The 21,705-nt window shown below is 46.0% G+C and overlaps 1 protein-coding gene across 3 annotated transcripts in view; it reads right to left on the bottom strand.

Annotated features, from left to right (window-relative positions):
- Positions 1-19,657, bottom strand: part of HIC2 (HIC ZBTB transcriptional repressor 2) — a 40,901-nt gene extending 21,244 nt beyond the window's left edge. Inside the window, exon 1 of one of the 3 annotated variants that reach the window (XM_040420236.1) lies at positions 19,576-19,657. In XM_040420236.1, the coding sequence (XP_040276170.1) occupies positions 19,576-19,580 (5 nt within the window). In that variant the 5' untranslated portion in view covers positions 19,581-19,657. Of the gene's footprint in view, positions 1-19,570 lie in introns of all 3 variants that reach the window. The other 2 variants (XM_040420235.1, XM_040420237.1) reach the window with 2 other exon arrangements.
- Between the last annotated feature and the right edge of the window lie 2,048 nt (positions 19,658-21,705).

The raw sequence follows: 21,705 nt of genomic DNA, 5'->3' as shown, positions 1-21,705 counted from the left end.
TTGCGGCCCGCAGCACAGCCACCGGGCGCACACGTTCGTGTGCAGGAGGCCTTACTAGAAGATTGCAATGAAGGTTCAGATGGGTGTTACTAGTTGGGGGTGTGTCCCTGCACAGTCTAAGGGCTGTTTCACACGAGCGGATGCCGTGCGTGACATCCGCTCCGTGAATGACAGCCAAGACCCGATGCGGACAGCAGAAGCACGGAGCATTAACATGATTGATAATGCTCCGTGCCTCTCTGTGATCTCTTTACTACAACATCACAGTGAGATAAAGTTGTCACTGTGATTTCGTAGTAAAGAGATCACAGAGAGGCACAGAGCATTATCAATCATGTTAATGCTCCGCGCTTCCGCTGTCCGCATCGGCTCTTGGCTGTCATTCACGGAGCGGATGTCACGTACGGCATCCGCTCGTGTGAAACAGCCCTAACACATGCAGCCCTGATTGGATAAATGTCATACTACGCAGAGACACAAAAGGAAATACATTGATGGATTTTCGTTGTAAGCTGCTAGTAACGAATAACTTCTAGCAGGAATAATAAAGGAATGGCACATCATAGAGTTATACTAAGACATGCTTCAGAGTTGTTATTAGGCTACTTTCACATTTTACATTCGGGCACTCATTAGGGCAATATCTCATTAGAGACGCAAGATATTGCCCTAATGAGTGCCCGAATGTAAAATGGCTGAGTAGACTGGTGTTGTGGCGTGGACGTCTGGTGTAGCACACTGGCGCATGGATGACGTGCGTGTTGGGTGCTGACGCGGTCGATCGCGCGTCACTACGCTGAGTCTCCGCCTATTGGTGACGCATGATGGATAGGTACTGCGTCACAAAGGGGGAAGGACTGACACATGCGCATTGAGGAGGAAGAGACGCGGAAGAGTGGCGTGCCTCCACAGAAGTAAAGACGCCTTCTCCCTATAGCTCCGTGCAAAAAACCCTCAGCTAGGTAATATAATAGTTAAGTTAAGTTTTTTTAGCGCACTTTGCACTTTATTATATGCACTTTTATACACTTGTCATGATAATGAATATTCACTATTGAATGTATCAGTAAACATACATAGATTTATTGGTACCTATGGTAACATATGGAGCGAATTATGTGGATTGTAGCTCATCCTATTAGGGGAGTGCACTGTTGTTGTATTAGTTAATGAATTAATTGGTCACAATGTGAAAATGTATTTAAACATGCACGTATGCACTTTATGTTCACCTGACTTGAGAAAGGTTCTGTGAGAGAACTGAAACGTTGTCAATTTTCTGATATATATATATATATATATATATATATATATATATATATATATTTTTACAACATTCAGTGGCATTGGTAACATTTCTAATTATTTCGGGCAACCCCTTTAACATTACACCGTAATTTTCTGTCTCAATCTTATTGAATGAATATTAATATGTATGCTGATTATAAAAATAAAAAACACATAAACCTGTCTGGAAAACATGGTCTGTGTGTCAGCCGCATCTCCCGAACAGACCATGGCTCCCCTGATCTGACTGCATGATAGCGATTCAGGATGATGAGGGCTGAGTACAATAGACCTGCAATCAGATAGAACACTATGATGCAGTCAGTTCCGGTCAGCGGAGCCACAGTCTGGTCCGGGGTATGTGGCCGACACATGGACCGCGTTTCGTGGACCGAGCATGGTTATTTGAATCAGCCCTGAATTAGCCCTAGACCAGCGGCATTATGGTAGTCCATGGACCCCCAAAAGATTTATGGGTAAGGCCTATTGCACACGACCGTATGTCTTTTTCAGTGTTTTGCGGTCCGTTTTAAACGGATCCGTTGTTCCGTTTTTTGTTTCCGTTGTGTTTCCGTTTCCGTTCCGTTTTTCCGTTCCGTTTTTCCGTATGGCAAATACAGTATACAGTAATTTCATAGAAAAAAATGGGCTGGGCATAACATTTTCAATAGATGGATCCGCAAAAAACGGAACGGATACGGAAGACATACGGATGCACTTCCGTATGCATTCCGTTTTTTTGCGGACCCATAGACTTTAATGGAGCCACGGAACGTGATTTGCGGCCAAATATAGGACATGTTCTATGTTAAATCGGAACGGAAAAACGGAAAAACGGAAACGGAATGCATACGGAGTACATTCCGTTTTTTTTGCGGACCCATTGAAATCAATGGTTCCGTATACGGAACGTATACGGACCGCAAAAAACGGCCAGTAAACGGGAAAAAAAAACGGCCGTGTGAAAGAGGCCTAAATTTCAGCAATTCTATAAAAACTCTTTTTTTTTTCTTTTTTTTTTTACTGTTCTGAAACTTGGCATTCCCTCATTATATATGAAAGCATTAAACGTCTATGGTATTAGGGTGGCCATACACATAAGAGCTGTTAAATGAAGGAGTTTTCAGTTGAGCACCATTTCCATTTTTTTTTGGCACCCCCAATGGAGTTTAGCCTGCGTTTACATCTCCGGATCTGGCACTGCTGGATTCTATAGTTCACCTCTGGATCCCCTTTGACTGTAATGAGGTCCGGCGGTGTTCTATAAATGCAGAGTTTTGGCCGGACAGGCAGCAGTATTTTGTCCGGCCGATGGGCATTTGTGCCGAATCATCTAGTCGGAGATGTGAACGCAGCCTCACCTGTACCTAGACATTTACGCTGACAAGGCTTGTCCAAGGCACAAGCACATTTTTTAGTAAACGTGGCTTGATGAGGCCTAATGGTGATGTAAATTAGCAGGTGCTCAAGCAACTTACACAGATTTTACATTTTAAAAAGGAGATCTTCCTAATGCAGCAGATGCCAAGCCATTAAATGTGACACGAGCAAGATGGGGAGTGACACCAAGCCTCTGGCCTCTTGCAGCTGGGAAGTAATTGACGCTTGAAAGAGGTAATCCCAAGAAAGGGGCATTCACAGGAGGGGGCAGGGTAAAGTGATACAATAATTTAAGGAGTAGCTCTTGAAGCCAAAACAAGTACACCCTGTGCAACAACGTCTGCTCCCTGGTGATTTAGAGCAGAAGGGACCTCGGATGACCACCACCAGTGTCGAGCACTCTTCACTGGTGGGGCTTGTTACTGTTGATACACATGTACATCTACTAAACAGGTTATTACACAATATCTTGAAATGAACATACGTGGACCACACAACAAACCCAAGATTTCCAAAACATTTTTCTCAGGGGTCTCGCAGGAAATCAGTTAATTATAGTAAGACGCTAATGACAAAGATCTTGTCTTCAGAAAACATCATGTGGCCACAAGCTCCAGATCCCAGCAATAACCAGGCATTAATTATTAAGATGGCTGCAGTCACTGGGCAGGCCCTTAACCTCCTCACCCTGAGGGATGTGCGTTCTGAATGAGAAGAACGCCCCTGCATACCTTCAATACCATTAGGATAAAAAAAAAAAAAAAAAAATTTAAAAAAAAAATTAAAATCTAGGACTTCCAGCAATGTGCCACCAAAGGACTATTTTTAAACTCTACTGATCACTTTATCATGATCCAGGAAAGGTCTCCCATCATGTGGTATCTTCACATCCAGAAGATAATTCCAAATACATCCATCCGTCATCTCCTGGGCCTCTAGAGGCAGCAATTAGAAGACGAGGACGTCTAGGACTTCACTCATCTTTTTTGGATGGAAGGGGAGGCAGAGCGCCTGATGCAGGACGGTATTACGAGTATTACCCCCTTAGTAAAAAACACAAACCTTTCTTCCCCAGCTAGGAATAAGTGAATCCACATAGGCCATGCAAGCTAGGGGTTAAAAGGAAAAACGAAAGCTTGAAGCTAATAAATAAATACACCCATCAGGAACGCTGCCAGTTTGCCAACATGAGTCTGTTTCGCTTTCTGTGTGTAGATGACCTGGAGCGAAGGAAATGCTTTTCCAGGAATTTCTGACACTCGTTCCTATTCACGCTATGTAAGCTGGCGTCTGCCCATGTAACTCAAGAGCTTGGGACAGAGCATGCGAACAATTAATTACATACTAAATAAGCTGCCTTCTGCTAATTGTTCAGCATCTTCCAAACAGACAAATGTATTGCTTAAAGGGGAAGTCTGCTTTATGCAATCGCTTGACAAAAAGCTAATCACAAAGTGGCTTCTGCTGGGACCCCCAGTGTTCAATTTCCTTGCAGCACCATCACAGGGGAAATTAAGGATTACAAACTGCCCACTTCAATCTCAGTCTAATGTTCTGACACCCAAGGTGCCACCAAAAGCCAATAATACGAATGGGATCACAATGCATCTCACAAGTTCCCAAGACCCCAGAATCGCACATAAAAGCAAAAACTGATGATTCTGCGCTTGCAGCAACTTGCGCTGGAACCCCATTCAGTTCAGTGGCTGCACTGCCATACAGAGATCTTTGGTTGTACAGCATGTATCAAGACCAGGATCGCTGTGTAGCCCCCGCCTCATGCAGGACAGGACATGTCTACACAACAGAAAGAAAAGCTTTTTGTAACCACCCTGCACTATGGCCCCAAGACGACTTTCCTAAAGTGGGTATCCTCCTCTATTAAAGGGGTTGTCACAGCTGTGGCATATCGTTCACGCTGATGTGACGGCTGAGGCCTGTGATCATAGGAACAAGTCGCTTCTTGGGGAACAGAAGAAGCTAGGAACGGAGCAGCGGCGAGACCATGCACAGCCGAGTGGGCTTTTTTTTATGTTAAAGGGGTTATCTGACTCTTTGTAACTGATCACCTATCATCTTGACAGGTTATCAGTATCTGATCAGTGGTTTGAGAAGACACCAATCGGTCACATGGCCTATGTGCAGCTTAGCCCCATCATATAAAAAAACAAACAAAAAAACAAAACAAACAGATAACCCCTTTAAGGGGCACAGGATAGGACCCCAGAAATTGTCTGCTGCAAGGCCAGACAACCCCTTTAATTCTCTAATGAGGTATATGAAAATAAGTTACCTAGACTGGGTAACCCCTTTAAAAGTGGTCATCAGTATGCTTAAGGCCTCTTTCACACTTGCGTTGTCCGGATCCGGCGTGTACTCCACTTGCCGGAATTACACTCCGGATCCGGAAAAACGCAAGTGTTACTATTAAAGTCCTGGTTGCCATAGTAGGAGCGGGGAGCGGTATACTTACAGTCCGTGCGGCTCCCGGGGCGCTCCAGAATGACGTCAGAGCGCCCCATGCGCATGGATGACGTGATCCATGCGATCATGTCATCCATGCGCGTGGGGCGCCCTGACGTCACTCTCAAGCGCCCCGGGAGCCGCACGGACGGTAAGTATACTGCTCCACCGCTCCCCACTACACTTTACCATGGCTGCCAGGACTTTAGCGTCCCGGCAGCCATGGTAACCATTCAGAAAAAGCTAAATGTCGGCTCCGGCAATGCACCGAAACGACGTTTAGCTTAAGGCCGGATCCGGATCAATGCCTTTCAATGGGCATTAATTCCGGATCCGGCCTTGCGGCAAGTGTTCCGGATTTTTGGCCGGAGCAAAAAGCGCAGCATGCTGCGGTATTTTCTCCGGCCAAAAAACGTTCCGTTCCGGAACTGAAGACATCCTGATGCATCCTGAACGGATTTCTCTCCATTCAGAATGCATTAGGATAATCCTGATCAGGATTCTTCCGGCATAGAGCCCCGACGACGGAACTCTATGCTGGAAGACAAGAACGCAAGTGTGAAAGAGCCCTAAGATGCACACAAAATTACCAAGATATTGTGATAAAGTAAACAAGTTATTTTGCTCAGGTCAGGCCACAATCCTAAACTTAAAATAAGTAATGCTCCCACTTTTTGAGCAGTGCGGACCCATTCATTCTCTATGGGGCAGGAATGGATGTGGACAGCATACAGTGTGCTGTCCGCATCCGCATTTCCAGAGCACGCCCCCCAAAAAAAAACATGTCCTATTCTTGTCCGCAATAGGCAGTTCTATGGGGGTGCCAGCCGGGTGTATTGCAGATCAGCAATCAGGACGTGTGAATGGACCCTTATTCAGTGATTGTGAGCCAAAATGAGGTGCAGGTCAAAACACACAGAACGAGTGCAAATCTTTCCATTAGGGCTCATGCACACAAACGTATTTTCTTTCCGTGTCAGTTCTTTTGCAGACCGTATGCGGAACCATTCATTTCAATGGGTCCACAAAAAAAAAACGGAAGGTATTCAGTGTGCATTCCGTTTCCGTATGTCCGTATTTCCGTTTGGCATTATGGACAAGGATAGTACTGTTCTATGAAGGGCCAGCTGTTCGGTTCCACAAAATACAGAATGCACACGAATGTCATCCGTATTTTTTGCGGATCCGTTTTTTGCTGACCACAAAATACATAAGTTGTGTGCATGAGCCCTTAGGCTTCACGCGTTCCACAAATTGTGGATCCGCAAAAAGCGGCCCTATTGTAGAACTGCCTATTTGTGCCCGCAAAACAGACAAAAACAGGACACGTTCTCTCTCTTTTACGGAAATCCCCCGCTGACATACAGATGCAGATAGCACATTGTGTGCTGTCTGGATTTTTTGCGGCCCCATTGAACTGAACGGGTCCGCATTAGATCCTCAAAAAATGTGGATCGGGTGCTAAATAAAAATACGGTTGTGTGCATGAGGGCTTATGCCTTGCCGCTGTGGAGTGTGAATAAGGCCCAACACATCTATGAAGGAAGTTTTTTTTTGCTTATTTTATAAGGACACATCTCAATTTATGGCCATGTTTGTAAACCCATAAAAATGTAGACACATCCACTCTTCTTACTGAAGATAGGAGAATGCAGAAATACTGAACACATATCAGACTGTCTGCCAGGGTAAGGCTACATTCACACGTCAGTATTTTTCTATAATCCGATTTTCTGTCCGTTTTTTGCGGATCCGTCGTTCCTGAAAATGTTTCCGTATGTCATCAGTTTTTTGCGGATCCGCAAAAAACGGAAACATGTATAAATTTCAATAAGCAAATAAAGTTGTTTGGATTTCTTGAAAAAAAAAAAAAAAAAAAAAAGAATAATAATTAAAATGTAATTTCCAGGAACGGATTCCGTATAAAACGGATGACATACGGAATGACATCCGTATGTCTTCCGTTTTTTGCGGATCCATTGACTTTGTATTGTACCAGGATCCGATTTTTCAGGAAAAGAATAGGACATGTTTTATATTTAAACGGACATGCGGAACGGAAACAGACAGCACACATTGTGCTGTCCGTTTTTTTCCAGGACCCGTTGAAAATGAATGGGTCCAGAAAAAAACGGAACAGATCAGGAAAGAAAAAACGGACGTGTGAATGGACCCTTAATCTGCCCTATCCTTTGGATATGTAGATGCAGGGGTATCTGGCAGGCACTTATTCCACTGTCCAACACAAATAGCCGCTGTCATGTTGTCACCTTCTAACACAATAACTAAAGAGAAAGGTAAGGGACCATGACTAGGACCTAAGAGGGGCTAGCTATACCAATTATAAAATGAACCTCATAAAAGGGCTCTATGCAAGGATTCCAATGACTGGTTCAGTAACAGGCCTGGCGCACGTCCTTACAGGGATGCTGTAGGGTGCATAAAGTGGCTTCTTCCTTTGATTTCCCTAGGCCTGGACTTCAGCCAGCCTCGCTAGTAAAGGTCCTGCAGTTTGGAATGCTTTCAACGCGTTTCCTCCACACAGGCTGATTCATGCTTTACAAGCCTGACCTACATGTAACAGTCGTACAGATGTGCACTGCAGATGCCCCCGGTCCAGATAGCGTGCACACGCTGCCCAGATGGCATATGTAGACGAGGAACAAACGGTTCTCTTTACCTTCAAATTCTGAAAGTTGCTCAATAGAGATTTTATTTTTATTTTTTTGAGGATAAAAAATGGCTATAGTTAGGAGCCAGAGATGGGATGAACTAGAAAAAACAGCTCTGCATTATTCAGCATACAACATATTTTGGGCACCATTTAAGGCTACTTTCACACTCGCGTTTGGTGCGGATCCGTCATTGATCTGCACAAACGCATCCGTTCAAAACGGATCCGTTTGTATTATCTTTAACACCATTGAAAGTCAATGGGAGCACGAATCAGTTTTCTATTGTGCCAGTGAAAACGGATCCGTACCCATTGACTTACACTGTGTGTCAGGACAGATCCGTTTGGCTCAGTTTCATCAGACGGACACACAAATGCTGCAGGCAGCGTTTTGGTGTCCGCCTCCAAAGCGGAATGGAGGAAAACTGCTGCATTCTGAGCAGATGGTTTTCCATTCAGAATGCATTAGGGCAGAACTGATCCGTTTTGGACCGCTTGTGAGAGCCCTGAACGGATCTCGGAAACGGAAAGCCAAAACGCCAGTGTGAAAGTAGCCTAACATGATTGAGGGAAATTTTGGTTCTGCTCTCAACTCCGGAATCCATCCATAAACCAAGCCCCGTGGGTACCTTCAGGGGAGAGCTCTAAAAGATGCTGGACACACTTATCACACAGAGTGTTTCCGTTGGTTGATGCATTATTGGAATAAAGAAAAAAGCCCCCGAGTAATGGAGAAGCTTTCAGGGAGATGGAGAATGGCTCTTGATCTGTAATGCAGGAGGGGTGAGAGGCCAGGAAGAAATGAGCTTATGTATTATTCACAGTCCATCCGGAGAATAACCAAGACAGGAGCCAGTAACATGGCAAAGGAAACAGCATCCTACACATGTGGCCAGATTTTGCAGGTCTTGCACTTTAAGAGAATATTTTACAGTATACCTGACACCATAATCACAGGTCGGTCTGGTGGACTGTGTAGACAGAGATAAAAAGGCGTTCTTCCACCTATAAATTCGGACCACTTCTCTTTCATTGTTCATAGACGGCTTCATCGTGTCACAGACAATTATCTGGCATGAGGTCATGAACAATACAGGGAATGTGGCTCTTAAATTCTGCAGGTTCCTCCCAAAATTGGACCTAGTCATCAAGTCTGTATGTGGGCGTAGAACAGAAATCATGGCTGTAATGTGAGTGAAGGGATAACACATGGGACCTTTGTGCAACATCTCCTGAAGGTTGCTTCATGGCAGACATTACCAACGCTGGTGCCGTTTCAGAATACTTCTACTTCACACTGAATAACCGGTTAAATGAGCTGCTCAGGTTATTTGCCTTTACGTAATGTAGGCGAAATATTTTTTTTAATTTTATTTAAAAACAGTTTTTATTACAACTACTCATTAAGGATTTACTGTCTTCCAATACTATTTTATACTTCTGTATTAGCATACTCCGTTATACTAATCCATTACGCTCTGTGTCTCTATGGCACAGGCTGTGGTCAGGACAACACTAATGTGCTCCAACGCCAGGATTACCGATCTTACAGTCCTGGGGTCCTTTCTCCGTCCAAAGTGGACTGCGGAGGACTTACCAAGCCTCCGATCCGATCGCTGGGACACGAGAGGGGGAAATTCCCATTGCAGACCGCCCAGCGGGCAGCAATGTTGTCTCATGGGTGCCACATGCGATGCAGCAATAGCTTTTGTAAAATGTCCATTTACAGATGATGCAGCCGATAACTGTAATTTATATGGCGGCACGATCAGTTTTATTGTCGTGCCCCTCCCCAAAAGCTTTCACACTAATCAGTTTTTGTTACTATGGCTAGAAAGCAAGCAAATGTTTTGCAAGAATCACCCAGTGCAAACAGCCTTTTTGGGATCATTACTTCCCATACACTACAATTTGTGTGCAAGCATGTGGCACGGCCAGCCAGATCTGTCACTGGGCGCTTCCTGCTTGTTAACAGGCATTCACTAAAGCCCCACACACAGCAGTAAGTGGGAGGATTACCCGGGCTGGTGGTTTGCTGGGACCAGTTCCAGCAGCAGTCACACCTGACGCTTACAGAAGAACAGGTAGGGCAGCCTTTTATCTGTGCGGTGTCTGCATTTATCTTGGCGACGGATCAAACCTTGCTTCATTGTGCCTGGAGTTATTACAGAACAGAGACTTTTCAGGAATTGCTTGTGGTAACCATTAACCCATTGTGAAGCAAGAAGCACCTGAAAATGAATGGGAGAGAGCCATACAGCTCCCGTTTCTTCCTGGTGGCTTTAAGTAGTGAAAGGTTATATGGCGTCACAAAAATGATATCAGTTCTGCTGCATTAGTATCATCCAAGTCATCAGGAAGGATTACACCAAAACAGTAGCAGTAATATTGTATAGAATCCTGAAATAGATTGCAGTCTGGGGGCCACTGCCCTGTATGCCCTTTCATGCTGGGCTTAAGAAGGGAAGGCATTGAGGAAGACTACAGCCAGCATTGATCCATTTCAGTTGGGTTCAGAAGAAGCTCCCAGTGTTCATTAGCAATCTTCTAACCACAGAGTTCATTTTTCACTAGGGAATGGAAACTACAAAATAAAAATGATTCAATTAAAGTTGGTTGTGTATTTATAGCTGACCTATGGTTCAATGATTACAATCCCCAGCAAACTTGCTATACCAGGCAGTGTGACGTTTTTGATAAAAAATAAAAAAAGAACAAGCATAACCTAAAAAGCAAGGCAGTGGTGACAAGGAAAATGAGCAAGCCTGTAGAAAATTAATCCATTCAACGACCAGTACCCCTCTAGAAGAAATCTGATAGAAAACAGTCATCATACTGCTACACAACACAGATTCATTCCGCCCAGAGGAATTAAAATCTCCTGCGTTCTTAAACCAATCCAGTATATATGGTAAAGAAGGCGGCATGGTCGTATGACTGAATGTCATATGCAAAGGGGGACTTACCTCTGAATAATAAAAGGGCAGTCTGTGCTGACCCCTTGGGGTCAAACTGATTTAAATAATTAAACCTGGAACTGTCACCCACCCCCTGTAAATAATAGCCCTGAAGACATCAGGATCAGATTGCTACTGAAAAGCTGGCCACTTGCAGGGTTGCAATTTATCTCTCTTTTCTTCTCTGCTTTGTGCTGAGAGGCATCAGGAAATGTGCCATCCAAAGAGGACTCCGGGACCACTCTGCACTCCACAAACAATACCGCGACTCAGGGAACATAAAACAGCCAACTGTTCGGATTTAGCGTCCGTGCAGGCTAAACACTGTAACCTACCTGGACCTAGTCATTCAACTACTGCCAAAGCTCGCACGTGGCACTTTATAATTAAAGACCAACAAAGAAAAGAAAGGGGGGGCTGGGGGGGGGGCAAGAATTACACAGATGGCAGGAGAAGCAGTTCCCGATCTTAACCCCATGGCAAGGGACATGGCTTAGACAAAGCCCACATCTCCCAAAATCAAGAGACACTTCCTACAGTTACAAATCTAAGCTGCAATGTTGGATTATCAATGGCTTCAGGTGAGGAGAAGTGCCAGCTCGGGCTGCGGCTGCCATGTCACTTAAGACAATAAATTATTTACCACGCATACACCCTTTCAGCAGTAGCTATATTAGCATGCAAATTACAAGAGGTTCAAGTGCTTCGTAGAACAACCTGCAAAGCTCAAGTTATACAAAAGGAAATGACAAGATGAAAGGCCTTGTAGACAACACGACGACCATAAGGCTTCTTGTGAACGACAACAATATTCTATACGCTCCACAAGTCACTCTGCATGGAAACCTGCAACAAGAGGTGGTTTTATACAGGTAGAGATGAGAAAATAATAAAATAACTAATATACAGATCACTGAGGGCACTAGCTGCTCCATATTGGCGTTGATAGATGATAAATGGTCGTCCAAACGCCTTCTCTCTGAATTATGAAGAAATCCTTTAACTCCTGATCTGACAGAGCTAGCAGTACAAAAAAAAACAAAAAAAAAAACACAACTCTCCAAAAGAGAAGACCCCCCCCCCCCCCTTCCCCTTTAGCTGCACCAGATTTTGTGTTCCAGGATATTCTACGCATACTGGCCATCTTCTTTAAGATGACATCTCCCCCAGGAGATCGCATTTCAATGCAATATAGGGTTGACTGTACTTATATTACTGCCAACTGTGTGAGGCAACAGGAAGTGGCTTTAGGAAAAGCTCCTAGGGGGGCTTGTATGGACGGATAACATGTAAAATCCACTGCAGTAAATGCCCACAGGACAGGTACCCGTGCCTAAGCTGCCATAAGTGAGGTCTCCTGCACACGACCATACAAGTCAATGGAGCTATGCACGCATTTGTGTGCCCGATACAAGGATCTCACTGCGGGCCCTATTCTTGTCCATTTCAGTGAATGAGAATGGCCCATTCTATCGATGGGAGCAGGAGGGGGGGGGGGGGGGGGGGGGAGAGAATCTACATAGAAGTGTATTCAGATTTGTAAGAATCAGTTTTTGCGTTCAGAACAATCAGACATACATAAGTGTTCACATTATGTGCCACCTTTTTGTAGGTATATCCCACAGTGGGAAAGCGGTTCAGAAGTGTAATCTTTTGGACTCACTTAAGTGAATAGACCCGATGTGCGATACGACTGCATGCAGTTTTCAGGTGTTGAAACATATCCCCTAGCGAAACGCTCAGAGGAGAGCTCAAATGTGATGAATACTGCCCCTAGGTTCCTGAAGGATTTAATGCCAGTGTGGATTTTCCCAATACCAAATTAACTATCTCATACCCTGGCTGTAAAGCGCTACGTAGAATATGCTCTGTATATGGCACACACATACATACTCTGAAGCGCTGGTAATCACACGTCACCCGCACTGACAACTCACACAATGGTTCAGAGTACAATACTATTCAGTAACACTGGAAATAGAACTTCAACCAAAGGTGACCAAACTAATGCAGAATTAAGGAAGCCATCTAAAGACCCTCCAAGATCCAAGAAAGCTGCTCAAAGTAATGTATAAATAGCTCTATTTCTCAAAAGGCAGACGGTGCCATGATACTGGTAGAAGAGCAGATAGAAACATGTTTAGAAGAGGGGAAAGAATGCCACCCGGGTCATAAGGTTATAATTTCAAACAGGCTTCTGCCTAGAAGGAGAGCCAGGGGCACGAGGAGGGAAAAGAGCGAGGACTGGATGCTGTACATTCCAGGTGTGCTGCTAAGCCAGGAACAGCCATTAGCCGCTCACACCCGGTTATTGCTCTCAAGTCTTTTCACCTAAAATTCGCCGTCACTAGGAAAGTTCAGTTCAGCAGGTTCTGAAACATTAGGCCGGCCGTTTTGGGCATTTAGTGAATAGGAATTTAAGAATCGGTATTCATGGATTGCATCTTTTACTACGACAGATTTAGAAATAAACGTAGGCAGAGCATAGTGAAGAGGCAGAACGCTTCCTGCGCCACATGGGTGAAATCTGCAAACAATTGGCACGCTGCGGATTTCAAAATCCTCAGGGCTCTCACAAGCGGTCCAAAACGGGTCAGTTTGCATTCTGAATGGATAAGGATCCGCTCAGAATGCATCAGTTCAGTCTCCATTCTGCTTTGGAGACGGACACCAAAATGCTGCAGCGTTTTGGTGTCCGTCTGATGAAACTGAGCCAAACGGATCCGTCCTGGCACACAATGTAAGTCAATGGGTACAGATCCGTTTTCACTGACACAATAGAAAACGGATCCGTCCTGACTTTTAATGGTGTTCAAGACGGATCCATCATGGCTATGTTACAGATAATACAAACGGATCCGTTCTGAACGGATGCATGCGGTTGTATTATCTGAATGGATCCGTCTGTGCAGATTCATGACGGATCCGCACCAAACGCGAGTGTGAAAGTAGCCTTAGGCTACTTTCACACTAGCGTTCGGAGCGGATCCGTCTGATGTTTCATCAGACGGATCCGCTCCGATAATGCAGACGTTTGCATCCGTTCAGAACGGATCCGTCTGCATTAAAACTTAGAAAATTTTCTAAGTATGAAAGTAGCCTGAGCGGATCCGTTCAGACTTTACATTGTAAGTCAATGGGGAACGGATCCGCTTGAAGATTGAGCCATATGGTGTCATCTTCAAGCGGATCCGTCCCCATTGACTTAGGCTACTTTCACACTAGCGTTCGGGTGTCCGCTCGTGCGCTCCGTTTGAAGGGGCTCACGAGCGGCCCCGAACGCATCCGTCTGGCCCTAATGCATTCTCAGTGGAGGCAGATCCACTGAGAATGCATCCGCCTGCCAGCGTTCAGCCTCCGCTCCGCTCAGTGAGCGGACACCTGAACGCTGCTTGCAGCGTTCGGGTGTCCGCCTGGCCGTGCGGAGGCGAGCGGATCCGTCCAGACTTATAATGGAAGTCAATGGGGACGGATCCGCTTGAAGATGACACTATATGGCTCAATCTTCAAGCGGATCCGTTCCCCATTGACTTTCAATGTAAAGTCTGAACGGATCCGCTCAGGCTACTTTCTGACTTAGAAAATTTTCTAAGTAATAATGCAGACGGATCCGTTCTGAACGGATGCAAACGTCTGCATTATCGGAGCGGATCCGTCTGATGAAACATCAGACGGATCCGCTCCGAACGCTAGTGTGAAAGTAGCCTTACATTGTAAGTCTGGACGGATCCGCTCGCCTCCGCACGGCCAGGCGGACACCCGAACGCTGCAAGCAGCGTTCAGGTGTCCGCTCACTGAGCGGAGCGGAGGCTGAGCGCTGGCAGGCGGATGCATTCTCAGTGGATCCGCCTCCACTGAGAATGCATTGGGGCCAGACGGATGCGTTCGGGGCCGCTCGTGAGCCCCTTCAAACGGAGCGCACGAGCGGACACCCGAACGCTAGTGTGAAAGTAGCTTATCCGATACTGTATAACGCTGCAGATTTTCCACACGTAAACGAACCGGCCTAAGAGCACACGCACACCGCCGTGTAGTTTAAGATCCACATTACCTTCATATATATTTAGATTTTTTCCCCTTCATTTTCAGATCTGACCTCTAGTGCAGGCTGCTTAACCTTTCAGCTTTTATCCTGGGAATTACAGCGCTGTGTGAGTACTGGATATTTAACGCCAAAGTGTTTGGTGAATTGAAAGTACACCGCTCCATAGCAAAGGTGCTGAACGCTCTTCTAGTATAATGCGATTTTTTTATTTTTTCACATCAATCTAATGAGAGATGCATTTTAAGTACCTTTTACAGGGTAATCATACCTTGTAAATGCGCAAGACAGCCACAATTACCAGTTCATCCACACAACCTACACCGATGTGTCATCAGGGTGGGTTCACATATGCCTTCCGAAATCCAGTAGTCTGATCCGGCAGAGGAACAGGCTACTGGAGTTCACCGTACCAGTGCTGGACTCGGGTCACTATAATGGGAGCCAGCCGCTGCATACAGGGATACGACTTTTTGTCTGGCCGGAAGCCGACATTTCACCAGACGGATGCCATAAGAGTTAATGGGGACTAACTGCGGATAAGGTGAAACTCCTCTGCCGGATCAGACTACATGATTTCAGAACGCATATGTGAACTTACCCTTATGTAGTGGTGACCCGCCAACTAAGGTTAAAGGGGTATTCCTGTCTTAGACATTTATGACCGTGGCTCTCTCCCTTGACTTCTATGGCAGTCATGAAAACTTGTTCAGCACTCTTGCCCGCCTAACTCCCATAGAAGTGAATGGAGAGAGCCATGCATATATCCCATGGCTATGCCTAAGAGAGAAATACCCCTATTAGGTTGGAATCACAAGCATTTTTGATACGTTTTTTGAGCCAGGACAAGATCCAAATGGAAGTAAAGATTAAAAGGAAAGACTGATATTTCTTCTCTCTTTTCTATCCACTCCTGTGTTTGGCGTAAAAAAAAAAATAATGCATCAAAAACTGTCACACAGCCGGTTTCAGAATCATTGCAGTCTATGGTTCTATTCACATTTTTTATTTTTTTTTCCTAAACGGACCATGAATAACAGTCGGCAAAAAAATTGGAGAATTCCTATTTTGTCCATTTTCACGGCCCGACACACCCCATAGAATTTGAGGAGGCAATTTTTTTTCCACTCAAAGTTTTTAACTTTTTTTTTTTTTAAACTGTGGTGTGAATGCATCCTAAGGCCTATTGCACACGACCGTATGGCTTTTTCAGTGTTTTGCAGTCCTTTTTTCACGGATCAGTTGTTCCGTTTTTTTGTTTCCGTTGTGTCTCCGTTTCTGTTTCGTTTTTCCATATGGCATATACAGTATATAGTAATTACATAGATAAAATTGGGCTGGGCATAACATTTTCAATAGATGGTTCAGCAAAAAACGGAACGGAAACAGAAGACATACGGATGCATTTCCGTATGTGTTCCGTTTTCTTTGCGTACCCATTGACTTGAATGGAGCCACGGAACGTGATTTGCGGGCAATAATAGGACATGTTCTATGTTAAAACGGAACGGAAAAACGAAAATACGGAAACTGAATGCATACGGAGTACAATCCGTTTTTTTTGCGGAACCATTGAAATGAATGGTTCCGTATACGGAACGCAAAAAACGGCCAGTAAACGGGAAAAAAAAAACGGCCGTGTGTAGGAGGCCAAAGGGTAACTGTCCACAATGCGGATTACATGCGGTTTTTTGGCGCAGATTTTTGTGCAGAAAAACTGCAGGATAACGGCTCATGCACACGAGCGTGTGTGCCCTGTGCTGCGGCCTTCAAATAGCAGTCCTTGTTTGCAGATGTGGACAAATTAACTTGAATGGGTCTGCGATCTGCAAGAGACAGTCTGCACTGCCATAAAAAAAAAACACGGACCGAAATCCCACGTAAGTGCTTCCGTGCGCTTCCCATCCGTGGCTCCGCACAGCTTCGTATTTTGAGGATTTCGGACCCATTCAAGTAAATTGGTTTGGGTCCACAATACGGGCAAGGGGCATACACGCTTGTGTGCATGAGCTCCAATACAGATCCCGCAGTGAGATTTGCTATACCCATGTACTCTTTACATATCTTTTATGGGCGGAAATTTACCTGCAGTGTGGATTGTAGAACCCGTAGCATGTCAATTGTTTGTGAGATCCCCCACCTAAGGCCTCATGCACACGACAGTTGTTCTAGTCCGCATCCGAGCCGCAGTTTTTGAGGCTCGGGTGCGGACCCATTCACTTCAATGGGGCCGCAAAAGATGCGGACAGCACACCGTGTGCTGTCCGCATCCGTTGCTCCATTCCGAGGCCCCGCAAAAAAAATATAACCTGTCCTATTCTTGTCCGTTTTGCGGACAAGAATGGGCATTTCTACAATGGGCTGCCTGTTCCATTCCGCAAATTGCGGAAGGCACACGGGCGGCTTCCGTGTTTTGCGGACCGCAAAAAACGATATGGCCGTGTGCATGAGGCCTTACACAGAGTGGTTTTCCCCACAGACTTCAATGGGGCTGTTAAACACAAACTGAAGATCAGCATAAAGAAAAAACACAATAAATAGTATAGTTAGGCCCCTTCCACACAAGCGAATTTTCCACGCGGGTGCAATGCGTGACGTGAACGCATAGCACCCGCACTGAATCCTGATCCATTCATTTCCGCGTGAAAAACGCGGCATGTTCTATATTCTGCGTTTTCCACGCAGCCCTGGCCCCGTAGAAGTGAATGGGGCTTCAGTGAAAAACGCATTGCATCTGGAAGCAAGTGCGAATACAATGCGTTTTTCACTGATGGTTGCTAGAAGATGTTGTTTGTAAACCTTCCGTCTTTCATCACGAGCGTGAAAAACACTTAAAAACGCATTGCACCCGTACGGAAAAAACTGAACAACTGAATGCAATCGCAGACAAAACGGACTGAACGTGCTTGCAAAATGGGGCGAGTTTCACTGAACGTACCCTGAACGCATCCGTCACGCTCGTGTGAAAGAGGCCCGATAGTGTGGATTTATGTGCAGTTTTCAGCGTACAAATACGCAACGTGTGCAGTTACCCTAAGAGCTCGTTCAGACAAGAGCTGCTCACGTCTCTGTGCCGTCCCAGTGTACAACCGACAGCACGCGGACACATGTAGGCCCCTTCAGCACTCCAGGTGTGGTGAAACTACGACCCCCAGCATGCACACTTGCTGGCTGATCTCAGAACTCGCACAGAAGTGAATGGAGCCTGCTGGAAGTTGTAGTTTCACCATACCTGGAGTGCCGAACGATACGATACGGGTACTTGGGGATCGTTTGGTGTGAACATGCCATCTCCGGTCCAAGAGAAATAAATCACTTCACGCAAACGTCTTTACACGTATAAAAAACATACATTATAAAAGCAATAAGTCGCGAGAGCACGCAACGGTTAAATGCGAGCACAAAGTGGCCGACACCAGGGCTGCGGTAGCAAAGAAATAAGCCCTGATGGGCACAAGGTATTCTCCTACTTTCTCCAAGACGAGGATCAAGAGTGAGAATTCTGTAACCCATCAGCATAATTGATCGAACCCCGCTGAATATCCACAACTAATGCGCTACATGGAAAAGCGGGCGACCGGCCAGGAGGCCACAGTCTTAACGGGTCAGGATATTCCACACACATGAAGAAATACAAACCTGGCAGCGCGCTTCCAGGTAAATCCCCAGATTTTACGTCTAGAATCGCACACACCCCTTCAAGAAATGCGAAGGAGCTGGCGAAGCAGCCTTTTATTTACCTCCCTACCATGGCAGAGCAGGTTCCCTTCCCTACAACACACACACATATGCGTGAGAAGCATAAAGATCGCATACGTAGCAAACCAACGCTCACAGATTAACCCTCTCAAGGCGTCAGGAAATCCATGCCAGATCAGCAAGTGCAGGCATTGGTTGCTGCCTCTGAGAAGACAATGCCGTAACGAGGCTGCAGGTAGCCAGGTGACCAGACCACAGGTAGCCAAGGGGGCCGGTGGCAGGGAAGGGTTTAAAAGCAGCGGGAGGCCGTTAGGGTTACGTTAATGCTTAGAAACAGAAGAGTATACAGATAGAGAGAAAAAAAAACTAGATATAGCTATAATCGTATGCGCCTGCTACATGGGTACATACAAACCATGGGCAGAGTTTATTTTGGACATGCAAGGTCTCCTAGGACTAAAGGCACCCACTTTGTGCCAGTGATGTGGGGTGGCTGGGGCCAGCTGGCAGCAGAAAACTGATTAAGATAAGATTAGCTCCACGCCCACCCCACACACACCTACTATCCACACTACATACCAGCTCCCCTCCCCCATTGTGAGACCAGTATCGTACCCATACACCCACTCGTGCTATGAGCGTACCCTGTGTGTCCACGACCCCCCAGTACACAGGGCACACCCCCTACCCGTGCCCATCTGCACCCACAAAGCAGCAGAGGCCGTCCACCTCTAGGGCTGCAGGGCACAGCCCCTCTATACACGATACGTGCGCTCCGGTGCCATGGAGTGTCCCTCAAACCTTTGCCCCCCGTTATACCGGGCACTGTGGTGCCCATGAGAGGCAGAGCCGGGCAGGGCAGTGTTCGCCAATGCTCTGCTAACACTGCCCACACGCCCACCATTAGCCCACACACACCTCATATACCCATGCACCATCCTTTATCCACTGTACCCCAATGCCATGCACCAGTACCCCACCGACCACCCTCAGCTTACCATGTATAGCGCCCCCCAGCAACATCTCTGACCACAAGCCCCACTGCCACACGTAAGCTCCCCCGGTTACCTTACTGCATGTGAGCGGCTCTGTCAGTGCAGCCCCGAGCTCCTCATCTCACAGCCACCCGGCCGCCATCTTCAAGCGTGACGTGGGGACTCACCCCTGACCTGCAATATGAACAGGAGCCAGGGAGGGAGAGAGTGCGAGGGAGGAGGGCACGGGGGAGAGGTGGTGACACGGCTCTGGAGGGGAGGGAGGAGGGAGAGGAGGGCACGAGAGCAGAATGGCACAAGAAAGGAGGAGAATGGAGTGAGGAAGCTGCATACGGGGCACAGGGGCGCCGCACATATGTAGTGAGGAGGGGGCTCAGGAGTGGCACCATATGTATCCTCACCGCTCTGAGGTGAGCTCGCCTGATACGTGCCTGCTTCTTCCCTATTATAACCGCCTCTGTTTAGCCATGCTATGTAAATAGCATATATCTCATATTGTTGGCACTATTTTTCTTGTAGACTGTGCTGCAGTGGTAGTATGGGTAAATTACCTCAGGCTGGCCACACAGTGCAAACTTTGACCCCACGAAGACTGATACTACTATAGAGCCCCTTTCACACAAGTGAGTTTTCCGCGCGGGTGCAATGAGTGACGTGAACGCATAGTACCCGCTCTGAATCCGGACCCATTAATTTCAATGGGTCTGTGTACATAATTTTTTTTTTTTTTCACGCATCAGTTCTGCGTTGTGTGAGAATCGCAGCATGTTCTATATTCTGCGTTTTTCAGGCAGCCCTGGCCCCGTAGAAGTGAATGGGGCTTCAGTGAAAAACGCATTGCATCCGGAAGCAAGTGTGAATGCGATGCGTTTTTCACGTTGTTTGTAAACCTTCAGTTTTTTATCACACACGTGAAAAACGCATCAAAACGCATTGCACCCGCACGGAAAAAACTGAATGCAATAGCAGACAAAACTGACTGAACTTGCTTGCAAAATGGTGCGAGTTTCACTGAACGCATCCAGGGCCAATCCGTCACGCTCGTGTGAAAGAGGCCTAAGGCTTCCATCCAGTCTGTTTAACCTCCGTGGAAAATCTCTCCATGTTTCATCTACGAGGAATCGGTATGTCCGTTATTTGCCCTCCGTATGTCATCCATATTCCATGGCGGACACCGCTCAGCTGAAAATTAATTTCCATAGCATCTCCTACTAATGGTCTATGAAAAACCACTGACAGAACACGGATGCCATCTTTTTTGTCTTTCTTGCATCTTTTAAAAAAAAAAAATACTGCATGATGTAGTTTATGATGTTTTTTTGGGAGTTTTGACAACACCTCTATAGGGGAAAAACACCATGAAGAAAACATGCACACGAACGTGTGCCGGCTGTTCCGTGCATTAGGGGCCGCAGTTTGCGCCCCATCCGTGCGGCAGCTGCGACTGATCCAGACCCATTCAACTTGAATGGCTCCGTGATCCGTCCGCACCGTAAAAAAATAGAAGAAGTTTTATTTTTTTGCGGTGCGGAGGCACGGAGAGAAACCTCACGGAAGCACTCCGTAGTGCTACCGTGGGGTTCCGTGCCTCCATTTCAAGTGAACGCGTCCGCATCTGTGATACGTTGTGCAAACAGCGGGCCCGCAATATACGGGCAACGGCCTTGTGCGTAAGGCCTTAGATACATTGTGCAAAAAAACACCTGAAAAAAAAAAATGCTGAAAAACGTGCCTATAGTGGTAAGTATAAAAATGCCAGGGCCAAATTCAAACAAAAAAATACATTTTATTATTCGTATCATCGTACATTTATATATAAAAAAAAAAATCCTTACAGACTGTCGCAATGCAAAGTGCATTTTCTGCCTACACATGATTGAAAAAATCTCCCCCTTATCCCATGTAACATGATAGCACTCACGGCGGAAAATATTGCATCGAATCTTTAGAAAGAATTGCGCCACTTTCTACATATACAGTATAAAACCTGGAGTCCCCTGGGACTGTCGGCTGTAATGCATCATTCTCCATAGCGTAATTGTATATTCAGACCTATAGATCCCCTTTGCATGGAGCAGCTGAGCCCCATCTTGCTGGTATTTGCATATGGGATACATACATTTTCTGACACGGTGGCAGTGGGGGCTGTGCGTCCTTGTGAGCAGGGATGGTCTGGCATTGGTGCATAATAAGGTACAGGAATGATGG

This window comes from Bufo bufo, chromosome 2 (genome assembly GCF_905171765.1).
Source record: "Bufo bufo chromosome 2, aBufBuf1.1, whole genome shotgun sequence".
In the NCBI taxonomy this organism is placed as follows: Eukaryota; Metazoa; Chordata; class Amphibia; order Anura; family Bufonidae; genus Bufo; species Bufo bufo.
This window is presented reverse-complemented; position numbering and strand designations above follow the sequence as displayed.